We start from the raw sequence: 16,436 nt of genomic DNA, 5'->3' as shown, positions 1-16,436 counted from the left end.
CAGAAAAATTAATCCATGCTTGTTACTTCTAGGTTAGACTGCTGTAATGCTCTACTTTCAGGCTACCCGGATAAAGCACTAAATAAACTTCAGTTAGTGCTAAATACGGCTGCTAGAATCCGGACTGAAAAATGTGATCATATTACTCCAGTGCTAGCCTCCCTACACTGGCTTCCTGTTAAGGCAAGGGCTGATTTCAAGGTTTACTGGTAACCTACAAAGCATTACATGGGCTTGCTCCTACCCACCTTTCCGATTTGGTCCTGCCGTACATACCTACATGTACTCTACAGTCACAAGACGCAGGCCTCCTAATTGTCCCTAGAATTTCTAAGCAAACAGCTGGAGGCAGGGCTTTCTCCTATAGAGCTCCATTTTATTGGAATGGTCTGCCTACCCATGTGAGAGACGCAGACTCGGCCTCTACCTTTAAGTCTTTACTGAAGACTCATCTCTTCAGTGGGTCATATGATTGAGTGTAGTCTGGCCCAGGAGTGTGAAGGTGAACGGAAAGACTCTGGAGCAACGAACCGCCCTTGTTGTCTCTGCCTGGCCGGTTCCCCTCTCTCCACTGGGATTCTCTGCCTCTAACCCTATTACAGGGGCTGAATCACTGGCGTGATTCATGCTGTCCCTAGGAGGGGTGAGTCACTTGAGTGGGTTGAGTCACTGATGTGATCTTCCTGTCTGGGTTGGCGCCCCCCCCCCCCCCTTGGGTTGTGCCGTGGCAGAGATCTTTGTGGGCTATACTCGGCCTTGTCTCAGGATGGTAAGTTGGTGGTTGAAGATATCCCTCTAGTGGTGTGGGGGCTGTGCTTTGGCAAAGTGGGTGGGGTTATATCCTTCCTGTTTGCCCTGTCTGGGGGTATCATCGGATGGGGCCACAGTGTCTCCTGACCCCTCCTGTCTCAGCCTCCAGTATTTATGCTGCAGTAGTTTGTGTCGGGGGGCTAGGGTTCGTTTGTTATATCTGGAGTACTTCACCTGTCTTGTCCGGTGTCCTGTGTGAATTTAAGTATGCTCTCTCTAATTCTCTTTCTTTCTTTCTCTCGGAGGACCTGAGCCCTAGGACCATGCCTCAGGACTACCTGGCATGATGACTCCTTGCTGTCCCCAGTCCACCTGGCCGTGCTGCTGCTCCAGTTTCAACTGTTCTGCCTGCGGCTATGGAACCCTGACCTGTTCACCGGATGTGCTACCTGTCCCAGACCTGCTGTTTTCAACTCTCTAGAGACAGCAGGAGCGGAAGAGATAATATTAATGATCGGCTATGAAAAGCCAACTGACATTTACTCCTGAGGTGCTGACCTGTTGCACCCTCGACAACTACTGTGATTATTATTATTTGACCATGCTGGTAATTTATGAACATTTGAACATCTTGGCCATGTTCTGTTATAATCGCCACCTGGCACAGCCAGAAGAGGACTGGCCACCTCTCATAGCCTGGTTCCTCTCTATGTTTCTTCCTAGGTTTTGGCCTTTCTAGGGAGTTTTTCCTAGCCACAGTGCTTCTACACCTGCATTGCTTGCTGTTTGGGGTTTTAGGCTGGGTTTCTGTACAGCACTTTGAGATATCAGCTGATGTAAGAAGGGCTATATAAATACATTTGATTTACCAACTAACCTGTTAAATGGGCAATTCTAAATTGGGATTGGGACCCATCATTAAAATCGATCTACTGATAAGATTAAACATTGACACCGTCTCCAACACATTTTGACCATGATGTGTTGCTATCTATAACCTTTCCCTACTCTCATGCTGTGCAGCTTCTCACTCTTCCTCATGGACCTGTGGCAGGCAGCCCTCACGGTGATCTCCCCTGTCAATGTATCTTAGTTAGATACTGTGTAGAAGACATGAATAACAATTATTTTAAGCTAGCAAATATAGCTAGCAAGCAGAACTTAACCAACCAAACTTACGTCATTTTACGAAGTAACTAGCTAGCTACAGTTAATAGTTCAATTAGCTAGCTAATGATTGTAGCTAGCTAACGTTATCTCACTGACTTGGTACTCACCTTCATAGTTATGTAACTTCCTAAATACATATTGAACCCCTTTTCATTCTTGCTAGCTGGAGTCTCGGAGGCTGATGTAACAATTCGATGTACATCATTAATATTAATTTGAGGCAAATCCTGAAGACACCTAGTAAAAAACTGCGACATAGTGGTAGTAACGTTATATCGTCGATAACAACTAGACTGACCGGAAATTGCCAAACGGATAGGAAGTGTGTTTAGAACGTTCGATCATGGAATGTGCATAAGGGCTATTGAATAACATAGATTTCTACATTTATTTTGCAGCGCACGCGACGCGAGCGGTGTAGTCAGGGTGAGGGGACAGCATAAATGTATGCACGATGAGCATGTGCACAGCCGGTTTGGGTTCGGTGTATGTGGCAGTGTGGGTAGAATGAGCGAGCTTGCCTGGCAGCCAGTGCGCAAAACACGTGAGAAAATGAAACTGTCTTCTGCCTGGAAATGTATTCGTAAAACCAATACATTTCTAATATTTTTAGGATTAACATATTTTATAATTTTCTATTCTCTCATTTTAATTCAACTTGAGAAAATGTCTGATTTAAGGTATTCTATTACTTGGATTTCAGAGTGCCAAATCCAAGTACTTTAAGAACCTCAAGCACTTTGTGCGAACCCTGTACATTGACAAAAGTTAAAATCATAAAGTTACTGGTCCCCTCCTCATGTCAAACTCTTGGATTCAGGAGGCGGGTTTATTAAGAGGATAGGGTGTTTCACCCTAACACTCATTTTAATACATCAACGGTAACGTAATATTCCCTTACTGAATTTAAATAAGTACCGCCTTGTAACCAATCAGAGAAGGCATGTTTGCCGAGGGGCGTGGTTAATATAGCTATACTGCGGGAGTTGTCATGTCATTGCTGCTGTGAACCACATCACGAGATACCAAATGGGAGATGTATAATAACATGCTATTTAAAATGTGGTTCGAGGTGCTTTATGCATCACCAGATTTTCTTGAAAATGTATTTAACTGCATCCAAGTTTCTTGCCATTGGCGTTTCAAAGAGCTGTCAGTCAAGGCAAGCACAAGAATATAAGCTCCCCGCACACTCAGGGTCATGGCTAGTTACCAAAGCCACAGTCATAAACCCTTCCTATTTCTACAAATTCTATTCAAACGTGATTCTAAACCTAACCTTAACTACACTGCTAACCTTAGGCCTAACCATAAATTAAGGTAGTTAGCAATGAGGATTTTTTTTTACTTAAATTGAGCATTTCTATCCGTAACATTAAAAAAAATGGCTGCTATGTTTGTACCTCAAAGTGCTATTTTTACATGGGAATCAGAATGACTGTTCGGGACCTTAATGAGGATCCTGCATAAACCCAATCACGTGCAACATGGAACAGGCCCGCCTCTTTATTAGCCGAAAATTCAGCAAACTGTAGCTTTTTTGTTATCTTTCTAGCCAGCTAGCTTTTAGTAGTCATGTTTGTTTAGCGTTCGTTAGCCTCGATGTAGCAAAATAGTTATTTACTCGCTGTCAATGTAGTTGCCCTCTGATGTAACCAAAATATGTAATGGACAAGAAAAGTACTTTTAAAAAGCATTTTGGTTGATACAACGAGGAGTTTACCATGTCGTTTTACCTAACCAGTTATCGAAAGCAACTGCGCCTTTTTCCCCCGCACACCCTGAGTTGAGAAGATACCCGCCCCATTTGAGTTTTGATTGGTGTAGACTTGTGGGTGTGACATACACGATTGTTTGAAAGACCTCTCTGTCAAGTTAGAGAACCCACATCTGAGCAAGCGGAGATATTCAATGCATCTAGCCTAAGAACAACCCACCACACCCCCTCGGACCATATTGCCTAAATATACTAAACATTAGGAACGTATTCCTAATATTGAGTTGCACCCCCCTCAGTGTAATGTCTGTAAAACCAAGTTTGTTGCATGATAAGATACACAAGAACATTTAGAAAGGGGTTTTTCTTCAAACATTTATTGACATGGGATTATATCAAACACATTTTTTTAAAATAACCATGTTCACAACAAAACAATGCAGACTTTTAGATACATTTTAAACAAAAGATAGCCCAAACATTCCTATTCCAGACCTGAGTTTGTGGTACCACGACAACATTAACAAGATGTGACAATAGGTACAAACCGATACAACTTTTGGAAAAGATTATGAAGTAGATGAGTAGCAGTGACTTTGCACTTGGTTGCATGTCTTCCTTCTATTTTCATATCAGTGTTATTTTGTAGTCATTCATGTTCAACAAGCATTCACACAAGACAGACTGCATACAGTTATCCATGTATCAGTCCCAGTCGATCCTTAACTAAATATAGTACGATAATGTGTCTTATCTTATAATACAAAACACAGAATGGAAGCATAATGCTCTTGGTAATACAAAATACAATTTCCTCAGTTTTAACAATAAAACATCTGATTACAATCTTGCTGGGATAGAGATTCAGTGCATTTTAAAGTATATCCATGTGTTCCTCTTCATATATCATCATAAAGGCTTACCTGAGTGACAAGAATCAATGGTTGGGCTCAAGTACTGTAGAAACTGAGCAGACTGTAGAAACAGTAGAACCGTACACCTGTTCCCTTAATACATCAGTTAAAGTACTAGGAAACAGCTCCCATAATGTCAACTCTTTCCATTATATACAAAACCAATCAATAGCAAAATACCACATCAAATAAGTATGCCACAGCTGTGTTACATGATTTCCAGCTGATTAATTGTCCATTGGCAGCTTATAGATTGGTTGGTTGCTAAGCAAAAGCGATGTGTGCACAACTATGGGGCAAAACAGACAGTGTTGGCTTAAATTGTTGACATGTAAACTATATTTAGTCTCCAATGTTTATTGAAAACATAAATACATTTGCACAATGAGCACTTGTCTCTCAAATACATTGTTACAGTTGTTGGTTAGCTAGCTTGTGAAGTTTAGCCATATTAGCAAAGATGTGACATCAGTCAAAACACCTAAAAACAAGACATGGTATCAAGAACAAGAAAACTAACTGAAATGAGCAGTCTCTTGTATTGGTTCTAGCCATCTGGCCATCCAGAATCACAACACACAGACTTCTGCCCCATTGAAACATGTGCATCGTTTTTGTGACGTTGTCAGCTAACCCATCTATTGGACAAAGAGAGTTCTGTTAAACGGTCTGAAACATGTCAGAGCTAAGTTCAAGCCCATTTCCACTATCATACAATTTTAAACATGATTCAAGGAGAAAGACTATACCAGTTTGTTCATAAGCATGACAAATAGCAAGTCTGGAACATGAAGGGAAAGATTATCTTAATTGAACAGGTCATTCTCACTGAAATTAAATGTAGACAGTGATGGTTGACACAGTGGTACCGGAGATGTTATGTTAAAACCTCTAAAAAAGTCCCTCAGTTGAGCATGTGTGATCTCCACAAGCAACCACATGGTGTGATTGCCACAAGCAACCATATGGTGTGGCATGAAACCAGAAAAACAAATTATCTAAATAATATAGACAAATGATTATGCACCTTATCAAAATCTCACAAAAATACAATTTCAGTTGCATTCAAAATGTACGAGTGAAGACATCAGTTATCGTTAAAACAGTAGTGGAAGCAACACTATGAATTCTGTTCAAAGCACTAAGACAAAAATCAGTCCATTATCAAAATGTGTAGGAATATGTAGATAAGTACTGTAGTATAAACTCTGTACGTTAGTGTAATTATTTGAGTATTATGACTAACATTTTACAACCATTTAAAACAATGACTGCAACACATTCAAATCTAGAAACTAAAATACAAGCCTCAAGGAAAATAAAAAAAAATATTTTTTAAAGTCAACTTCATATTTGTCATGTCCAGCATCTACCCAAAATCAACATGTGAAAATGGCACATTTATGTTTAGTAAAAAAATTACATTTAAAATTTAAAAGAGAGGAAGATAAGTTTTCCTAATATGCACCATTGGATTTAAACCAAATACGAGTTGGCATTGCATACTCATTGGAAACACTTATATTACTCTATTTTTTACTACAAAAAAAATGCACAATTTTCACATGTTGATGTAGGGGTGGTGCTAGAGATGAATATGAAGTAGAAAAACTGAAATGTTCCTTTTAAATTTCAAGTATTTTTTGCAACTTTTAACTAAATGTGAAAATATTTTATCCACTAAAGTCATTTTACATAATTAATATATAAAGTGTTGCAAATAATGCAGAGGGGAAAAATGTACTATAATAGACAAAATGGAGGGGGGGGGAGATCTGATTCAGTGACTACTTTTTAAACAAAAACATTTCAAACGATGGCTTTGAAGACATGCATTCTCAAATAGACTTGTGTAAGGAGCCCTCAACTATCATTCAGTTCAACAGGACACAGCAGAAAGCGCAGGGGAGGCAGTTGGCAAAATGTTCTAATTGCATTCAACACTAATAATAAATAGTACATTTAAAAACATTCTGAAAAATACTAATTGTTAGCGAGACATACACAATTTAAGAAGTGAAGCAGACAAGTTTGTTTCTTCTACTGTGCATTCAAAATTCCTTAAAACAGCCATGTTTAAAGTATCAGGTCCAGTCATTCCATGAAATTGGATTTGAGTTCATATCACAATACAAAAATGAATAACATCAAAAATAGTATTTACATTTTTTTATAAATAAATTCCTTTTGTTTTCTTTCACACCTGTTATTGCCCCACAGATGTATTGGATATGATGATGTAACAAGGGAGAAACTTCTGTACATGCATCACTGATAAGTATGTATTGGAAGTACATTTCTTTGCTGTCAAGTTGAAAACCACAACATGATTCCTTCAAACACATAAAGGGACCCAAAGTCACAGTGCAAATGTCTTATGGAAGGATGTGGAGGCGTCTACAGATACTGTCAGTAATTCACCCCTTCATCAGGGATCATTTGGGTAAAGGGGGTAGCGGGGGTGGAGGTTCAGCAGGCAGGGGTGGCGGTCGAGAGCCCCCCCTCGACCCTCCACTGTATCTGTACTCCCCGTACTGAGACCGGTAGTCAAACATGGGAGGCTGAGCAGGTTGGACCCCCTGAGCACTCAGTAAAGAGTTCAGCATCTCAAATGTGTCCTGGTACTCATTTGACTGGCTCCCCCCGCCTGCATTGTGTCCGTTAGTGTCAGTCTTGTCCCCCTTGGAGTGAGAGAAGTTTCCCTGGTGGAGGGAGGGGAGACCCAGGGATGGGAGGATCTCAGCAGTTTGCGCCCCCAGGGAGTGTGCACTGGAGGCAGCTAACAGAGCAGGTAGTTGGTAGGCTGAGTTCCTGGAGGACTTAGAGACTTTGGAGGGGTGGGATCCCTGGGACTCAGTGGAGTGTGTCCTCTTTCGAGAAGCAGAGGAGGAGCTCATTCTAGATGAGTCACTGGGGGTCTTTTTGCTACCACTTCCTCCTACAGCTCCAGCAGCACTGGCTGAGTGTTTATGTGACGAGGACGAAGAGACGGAAGCACCGCTCAAAGACGACGATGAATGATGGTGGTGGTGGTGATGGTGGTGGTGGGAGCGATCTCGATGCTTGCCCTCCCTACTCTTGCCCCCCTCCTCTCCCGAGCCTGCACTGCGTACTTTCTCAGGCACCCGGATTCTCACTTTGATGTCCTGTTCTCCTCCGGCTCCTCTGTTCCCTCCTCCACTGTGCCCCCCTCCTCCCCCAGTCCCCAGAGGGAGGCGCATCTTCAGGGAGCTGCGCTCGCCCCTCTCCTTTTCCAGGGGGATCTTGAGGATGATGGGCGAGGGGCTGCTGAGGTCAGAGGAGGCTAAGCTGGAATGGTGGGAGCTGGACTGCAGCTGATCACGGTTGTACTTCTCCTTCCTCTGATGTTGGCCTATCAGAGCTTGGGCTGCCGAGGCATACTCCCTCTTCACGCTGGCCTCCATGTTCTCCAGCTTCCTCTTCTGAGCAGCCAGGACATCAGCGTGCTTGGCCCGGTACTCACTCAGTGACACCTTGGCTGGGGCGTGCAGCTCGACGTGGTTGGGCTGGTCGGAGCCACTGCCCAGGGTCGACTTGAGCTCCAGTAGTATGGGAGCCATGGATGAAGAGGAAGGGTTGGAGAGGCTGGCCAGCGTGGTCTCAGAGGACGACATGGAGATCATGCTCATCATACAATCTGTCTGGTCCCCGTCCTCTGGCACCTTAGACTTCCCTCCCTTCACTGTCTGACCTGCCGCCTGGGACAAGAGACCATCGCGTTAAGGAACAATATAAGGAAATACCCTGAATGAAATGGAGCTATGAGAATTTAAAATCAGTGCAAGTATGTTACAAACTACAACTTACTTTCCAGTTGCGAATGCGTTTTAATCGGCTTGGTGTCTTCTCCAAGATCTGTAGGAAGTCGTGAGTGAGTTCTGTGGGTAACAAAGTATTACAAGGGGCTCTGCAATTCACTTCCTTACAATATAACCAACATCTGCAGTACATCTCAAAGCAAGTGGCTCAGCTGACAGCCATGAGTTGTTTATCATGTTACATCATCATATCCAACAAAATTAAATTCAAACATACCATCCAGCAGCTCAAGGGTGACAGTATTGTCCACATACTCCCACCAGTGCTTGCCGTCTGTGGAGACAGGGATCTCCCAGTTGGACCACTTGCAAGCCAGGTGGATGCAGACACAGGCCACTATGGGTGGGCTGTACTGCAGGCAGAATGTGGTCAGGTGTAGGCTACACAGCAGGTTGGGTCCCAGATCAACAATCCAAAGGGGGGGGGGGGGGGGGAGAAGAAGAAACCGATTAAAGTTCCAGAATACGATGAAAAAGGACTGTGCATCTCATCAATGGGTGGTGATTTCATTCTAATACAGGTCATAAGAACATCTCCTTTTTCAGTTTAGACAATGTTGCATTGCATTTGTATTGAATTGACAAATGTAAAGCTCAAAGTTGAACACAGAGTGAACAGCATACCTGTTGGTAGCCATGAAGTATGAGGTCTGGGCCAAATCCTTACTCGCTGGGACAACAACACGAGAAACAAGAAAATACAATTAAAACCTGCTGCGTTCAAAATAATGCCATTAAATACATGCAATAAAAACACTCATAATACATTTAAATAGGTAAGAACCATTTATGCTATTTGTAAAAGTACTAGGGTTCTCAAACTTCACCAGTAGCCTAAGAAAGGGGGTTTGTTGATTCTTACCTCTGACCAGCTGGGTGCACTTGACAACATGAGTATGTGGGTGGTCAATGGTGATTTCAAAAGCTGTAATGAAGGGGGTAGAGTGGAGACAAAAGGTGTCATGAGCAACAGAATTTCTAAGAACACTCTAGAATCTTCTATCCTGATTTATGGGAACCTGAGGGTGTTAAGTCAAAATAGCTTCAGCTCAATAGTTTCTCACTGTGCGTTAAAAGAATTCCCTGAAAACCAAAGTCTTATGAAACTACAGTAAATAGTGAATGAATGCACTGCTTTAGATCTTCAGATGACAGGCCCTGTATAAGACAAATGTAAATGAATGAGTTGAGAATTAGAGGTTTAGCATTAACATTTAAGCCAGTCATTGAGACAAGGGTTATAGGTGGTGAATGGGCATTTTACTGTGCCATCCAAATTCTATCAATACTGTACTAAATTCATTATCTCTAATGTGATTACAACCAACATATCTTCCATCACAACAATTACGTGACTCAAAAGAATGGCTTAAAGTCAAGAGGAAAAGGTAAAAGAAAGTGCTGCGCTGTAAAGTTAATGACGAAAACAGCGGGGAACCGAAAATGCAAGACAGTACTGATAAAGTGAGCATGGAAGACTAGATGTGACCTTCCAATGGAATGGGCTGCTACTCAAAGACTGCTGTAGACAAGAACAAAGAGGTTAATATTATCAGTAGGCAAGCATCACATCTCTCTATTTTGGGATGAAATCAAAGACCCCATTCATTTGTCCATCCCAACTTACCCAGGGTCTGGAGTATAATGCTCTCAAGAATGACCAGGTCTTGGGCTTGTTGCAGGTAAGCCTGAGGTTGAGAGGACAGGCAGGAGACAGGCATTACTCACTAGGAGGCATTCTCTCACCCCTCATGTCTCACTCACACCTCTTGCTTTCCCTTTACGCAGTCTTACCTTCAAGGAGGTACAACTGCCTCAGAACACCCAATTTCTTACTTTGTAATAACAATTTAAGCACTTAAAGGAGCATGATGGTAAAGGTAAGATTGAGAAAAAGGAAAACCCCAAAGCGCAGGATAGCTTTAAAATTTCTACAGATCAAAGCAGTGAGTATGGATCAGGGGTTGGATCCGGTTAAGGGAACAGAACCGAAAACAATGGCATTTAAGGAACGGAAACAGAACCTGGAATGAAAATGATCCACTGTTCCGGAACAAAACCATTATTTTAAAAGCATGGGAACCGGTTAATAACACTATTTTATGTTCCAGGCACCTTTTTCCTAGTCCCAACAAAACGTCCATGCAACGCCCTCACTCGATCACTCAAACTTATTCCAGTGTCTGTTTGCAACCTAAAAATCTTTGCCTGTGCCGGTTACCTGCCCCTCCCCCTCTGAAGCATAGGCTACGGTACTGACGTTAGAAGCATTATTCAGAAGATAGGGAGATAGATTTATAATTCGCTAGAGAAGAATGGATACATTTTTTTCAATGCTAGTTAAGGATACTATAGGCCTAGTTACCTTGATGGATTGGGATAGGGGGCAGCATTGGGAAGTTTGGATGAAAAGCGTGCCCAGAGTACTGCCTGTTACTCAGGCCCAGAAGCTAGAATATGCATATAATTAGTAGATTTGCCCGCTCAATCTGCACTGATTGGTGAAGAAATTGAATGAGATAAGTTTTAAAAATTGATTTCACAGGTTAAGAAACGAACAGAAAGGTATTATATAAACCAGCACTTTTTGTGGGGTTCAAACCAGTCAGAACTTTATTTTGCTGAGACAAAAAAAAGAAGAAGTTCAGAACAAAATAATTTTGGTTCCAACCCCTGGTATGGACAGAACTGTTTACAGATCTCCCCGTCTGAAAGGAAGATGGTGAGTGTGTGGAGAATATCAACACCCTCTTTCACAACCTGTGAAAGAGAATGCATTGGAGCTATGTCTTTGTCACAAAAGATATCAAGACCACTTCAAATGTTATCAAGAACTTTAAAGTCAAGTTGCATTAAATGTTATTGCTCCGTTTCCTGCCAGAACTTGTATCAAATAAAGCAATATCTAAATAATTTTTAAAAATTGTTTCATATAACACCAACAGCCTGCAAGCGGAGAAATCCATGTCAAACAGTTATGATGCAACTACCATCATGCATATTGACACAAAAGTACTTACTTTGGGTCTTTAAAAATACCAAAAAAGATAGAACACTGGATCTACACTCAATCAGTTTGTGGTCAGAGGATCACACTGCAAGTGTCATAGTGAGTTTGAAGTGGAGTGGTCAGACCATGGACACTTACATCACTGCGGACGTCTGGTGAAGGGTCCTGAGGGTTGAGGCATGCATGGGTCACCTTGATAACATGCTCCAACTTGCGGGGCTGTTCCTCAACCTTTGCAGCCAGGAACAGTGTCGCTGGAGCTATGACCTAGGGGTAAAAAAAAAATTGTACATTTAGTTCAAAACTGGTGTCTTGTTAGTGCTACACATTATGCATTTCACAAAAGATTTAATTAACTTTACAAGACACAATTGTGCAAGGGAGGCTCAGCGTGCAAAAGTACTTACATTTCTGTGGAACCTGGTGAAGGACTGGATCATGTAGAATCGGTGCATATACACAATAGCAGTATTAATTGTTAGCTGGGACCTGATGCATAAGGGTTAAGGATTGTAACATATGATATCTCAGTGATATTTAACTCAAAGTACATTTTGAGAAATTACGGAAATGTTATGTAACTGCAGCTACCAACTTATTTTCAACTAAACTAGCTAGTTGTGGGTGTAGCTAAGTGATCTGCTGTAACTACTCCTGATGTTGACTGGTGGTACATAGTAGGACATACAGTGCCTTGCGAAAGTATTCGGCCCCCTTGAACTTTGCGACCTTTTGCCACATTTCAGGTTTCAAACATAAAGATATAAAACTGTATTTGTTTGTGAAGAATCAACAACAAGTGGGAAACAATCATGAAGTGGAACAACATTTATTGGATATTTCAAACTTTTTTAACAAATCAAAAACTGAAAAATTGGGCGTGCAAAATTATTCAGCAGCTTTACTTTCAGTGCAGCAAACTCTCTCCAGAAGTTCAGTGAGGATCTCTGAATGATCCAATGTTGACCTAAATGACTAATGATGATAAATACAATCCACCTGTGTGTAATCAAGTCTCCGTATAAATGCACCTGCACTGTGATAGTCTCAGAGGTCCGTTAAAAGTGCAGAGAGCATCATGAAGAACAAGGAACACACCAGGCAGGTCCGAGATACTGTTGTGAAGAAGTTTAAAGCCGGATTTGGATGCAAAAAGCTTTAAACATCCCAAGGAGCACTGTGCAAGCGATAATATTGAAATGGAAGCAGCCAAGAGGCCCATGATCACTCTGGATGAACTGCAGAGATCTACAGCTGAGGTGGGAGACTCTGTCCATAGGACAACAATCAGTTGTATATTGCACAAATCTGGCCTTTATGGAAGAGTGGCAAGAATAAAGCCATTTCTTAAAGATATCCATAAAAAGTGTTGTTTAAAGTTTGCCACAAGCCACCTGGGAGACACACCAAACATGTGGAAGAAGGTGCTCTGGTCAGATGAAACCAAAATTGAACTTTTTGGCAACAATGCAAAACGTTATGTTTGGCGTAAAAGCAACACAGCTGAACACACCATCCCCACTGTCAAACATGGTGGTGGCAGCATCATGGTTTGGGCCTGCTTTTCTTCAGCAGGGACAGGGAAGATGGTTAAAATTTATGGGAAGATGGATGGAGCCAAATACAGGACCATTCTGGAAGAAAACCTGATGGAGTCTGCAAAAGACCTGAGACTGGGACGGAGATTTGTCTTCCACAAGACAATGATCCAAAACATAAAGCAAAATCTACAATGGAATGGTTCAAAAATAAACATATCCAGGTGTTAGAATGGCCAAGTCAAAGTCCAGACCTGAATCCAATCGAGAATCTGTGGAAAGAACTGAAAACTGCTGTTCACAAATGCTCTCCATCCAACCTCACTGAGCTCGAGCTGTTTTGCAAGGAGGAATGGGAAAAAATATCAGTCTCTCGATGTGCAAAACTAATAGAGACATACCCCAAGCGACTTACAGCTGTAATCGCAGCAAAAGGTGGCGCTACAAAGTATTAACTTAAGGGGGCTGAATAATTTTGCACGCCCAATTTTTCAGTTTTTGATTTGTTAAAGTTTGAAATATCCAATAAATGTCGTTCCACTTCATGATTGTGTCCCACTTGTTGTTGATTCTTCACAAAAAAATACAGTTTTATATCTTTATGTTTGAAGCCTGAAATGTGGCAAAAGGTCGCAAAGTTCAAGGGGGCCGAATACTTTCGCAAGGCACTGTAACTGGCTAGCTAGAACAACATACTAGCTGGCTATAACAGCATTCTCAACCTGGTCTCAGAGTTTATGTAAATCCGAGTCAATCCATTTAGTATGTTACATTTGCTATGGGTGAGGTAAAACGCAAATGTCTAGCAACCCAAAGGTTGAGTTCGAATCTCATCACGGACAACGTCAGCAATTTAGCAACTTTAACTACTTTTTATGTTAGGTTAAAGGGCTATGGGAAGGGTTAGCTAACTCCTAAACGTAAACCTAACCTAGCTAATGTAAGCCACATAGCTAGAATTCGTAACATATTGTACGTTTTGCTAAGGATTGTATTTAGTAACATATACAAAATGGATGATACATTTCGTATGGTATGTATTAATTTGTAACATATCATACTAAATTATGCTTATTGGCTTTAGTAACAGAATAATACATGCTCTGAGACCAGTTTGGCATTCTGGGTCAGAGTTTGTTGTAGTTAAGGAAGTAATTAATAAGTGGCCACGAAGAAGCCAATGACATGGTTTCAGAAATAAGAAACTAACTAGCTTTAATACACAGGGGAATTTTTATCACATTGCAGCATTGGACCTCTCACCAATACCATTTATATTATGTCGTAAACGCCAGTTAACGTTCGCTTGCCCCAGGATGTTTTTAGCCTACTCGCTAGCTAGCTAGCCACTCGTAATAGCAGATAAAGACTGCCAGCTTAGCTCCCATAACAGCGCCACATATCTTTGATATCACCCTAACACTATGGCCAACAAAACCAATGCTTTTATCAAAATATAAGAACGTGTTTAATACACCTGAACCCCGTTTATAATAAATAACTGTCAAATGGCCCCTGCTCGGCTTTTGTTCTCCACAGGAAGCTTATGCCTAGGCCGCAGAGGCCTACACTAAACGTTAGCTAACTGTCTAGGCTAACTATCTAGTTGTGCTAATAGAACCCAATTCCCTAGCACTCGCGAGTCACAGCAGCAAGTCTGGGCTGCTTATTACAAATAGCTATTAACTGCGCCAGTCTGTACACACCACAGATGAATAAATAGGCTAACATGAATACAGTATCCATATAAGATAGCAACTAGCCATGCCGCCAAACCGGCATCAATCTCTATAGCTAGCCGTTAGCAGGCACAAATCGTCCCCGGCCCGACAAAAGATACACATTGAGTCGCTGTCCCATGTCCTGTAGAAGGTTCGCGGCTTGCTGTCTGTAGGATAATTCCTTGTCTGGATCAAGTCCCACACGACGAGATGGGCTATTCTCGATCTGTTCTCGGGTGAAGTACCATTTGTTGTTTGTTCCAGAAGGAGAAGGGAACGAAGCCGCCATTACTGAGAAGGACAATTTTTTAGACTCGTGGTACGTCACAGGAACTGACGTCAATGGTGTGGATGGCGTAAATGTGCCATGTGTCCCTAAACATAATTTCTAAATATCTGTGGCAAATAAACGAAACCTCTCTGGTATCCATGGCCTGACAGAAAAGTAAATGCGAAGGGCCTACAATCAGCAGACAAGGGTGAGTTAATCTATAACATATTCCTGGTTTGGACGAGGGATGCAGAATATCGCCTCGTCTGGGGACTGTTTTGGATTATTGCAGGTGTGGTGTAGTCTGGTCGCTTTTACAGTCGCGGAATAATCACCCTTCGGTAGTGGATAATTCAGCCTACCAATTGAGGAGGAGCTGTGAACGTCAGACGATCATGTCCCCTATGAAGAACTCCGGGGCTGTGTGAGAATGTAGATGAACTTCAAAGGTACTCTCGCAGGTGGAATCTGAAAATCCAAGGTGTAAAAGAGGTAGAGGATATTAGAGAAGTAGTCATTAATATCCTGGGAAAAGTGGCACCATGTATCAACGACAGGCTAAGAGACGTGATTGATGTGGTACATCGATTTGGGAAACGAAGATCTGATGGACCCCCTCGCAATATCATATTGCGCTTAACTATGCGCCATTACAGGGACATCATATGGAAAATGGCCAAGGGGAACAAGTTTCTGGACGAGAAGAAACTCGACATCAAAGAAGCTCTGATACCGCAGGATCAGGCTGCCAGAGAGAAACTGTAGCCGTTTATACAGAAGGCGCGACAAGAGGGAAAGAAGGCGGGGTTCAAGGGCCCTTACGCGTTTATCGAAGGACGAATGATTACTGGGTTACTCTGTTGACATTAACCAAATTGGAACTGTGAGTACTACCATGAGTACAGTTAATGTACTGCCAATTATACATGTACCGTTCGAACTACAACTGATGAACACTTGCCAAAGAAAAGGAAGTTAATAGATTTGTTATTCTGTTGACCACAGCTACCTCATCTGAGCGTAGTTTTCCGTGGAGTAATCCTCTCAAGGTTCACTGTTTGTTTTATTGTTCACATTAATACTTGTTATCTCATTTGTGTTCTTTCTTTTTTAATGCAGGAGTTCGTTTTCAATTCACTCAATATCGTTAGTCTGAATGCTAGGGTTTTGAGAAATCCTACAAAAAGGAATGCTTCATTTTTATACTGTAAACGCAGTAATGCAGATTTTGTTCTTCTTCAGGAAACTCATTAGGGTGAAAGTGATTTGAAATTTTGGAAAGCACCATGGGGAGATATGGCCTATTTCAGTTATGGATCAAATCAGTCTGCTGGTGTTTTGACACTTATTCACAAGTTTAAAGGTGACATTCTAGAATCCACATCTTCACAAGATGGCAGATGGGTCATAGTAACTGTTAAACTTGACCATGCTATTTTCATCATCTGTAATGTATATGGACATAACTCACATGCTCCTAATAAGACCATTTTACCCAATTTACCA

The 16,436-nt window shown here is 41.7% G+C and overlaps 1 protein-coding gene across 2 annotated transcripts; it reads right to left on the bottom strand.

The window, feature by feature from the left end:
• Nucleotides 1–3,998: 3,998 nt before the first annotated feature.
• On the bottom strand, nt 3,999–15,269 carry LOC110532646 (cyclin-T1). 2 transcript variants are annotated; one of them, XM_021616719.2, is made up of 9 exons: nt 14,779–15,269; nt 11,808–11,889; nt 11,539–11,667; nt 10,018–10,078; nt 9,253–9,315; nt 9,015–9,060; nt 8,608–8,771; nt 8,380–8,450; nt 3,999–8,270 (listed from the first exon to the last, which is right to left on the bottom strand). In XM_021616719.2, the coding sequence occupies exons 1-9, from the start codon at nt 14,946–14,948 to the stop codon at nt 6,987–6,989; spliced, it is 2,070 nt and encodes a 689-aa protein (XP_021472394.1). In that variant the 5' UTR covers nt 14,949–15,269; the 3' UTR covers nt 3,999–6,986. The 2 variants fall into 2 exon arrangements, with proteins under 2 accessions (XP_021472394.1, XP_021472393.1); XM_021616718.2 differs by having other exon boundaries at nt 9,015–9,069; nt 14,779–15,267.
• Between the last annotated feature and the right edge of the window lie 1,167 nt (nt 15,270–16,436).

This window comes from Oncorhynchus mykiss, chromosome 9, assembly GCF_013265735.2.
Source record: "Oncorhynchus mykiss isolate Arlee chromosome 9, USDA_OmykA_1.1, whole genome shotgun sequence".
Classification (NCBI taxonomy): domain Eukaryota; kingdom Metazoa; phylum Chordata; class Actinopteri; order Salmoniformes; family Salmonidae; genus Oncorhynchus; species Oncorhynchus mykiss.
This window is presented reverse-complemented; position numbering and strand designations above follow the sequence as displayed.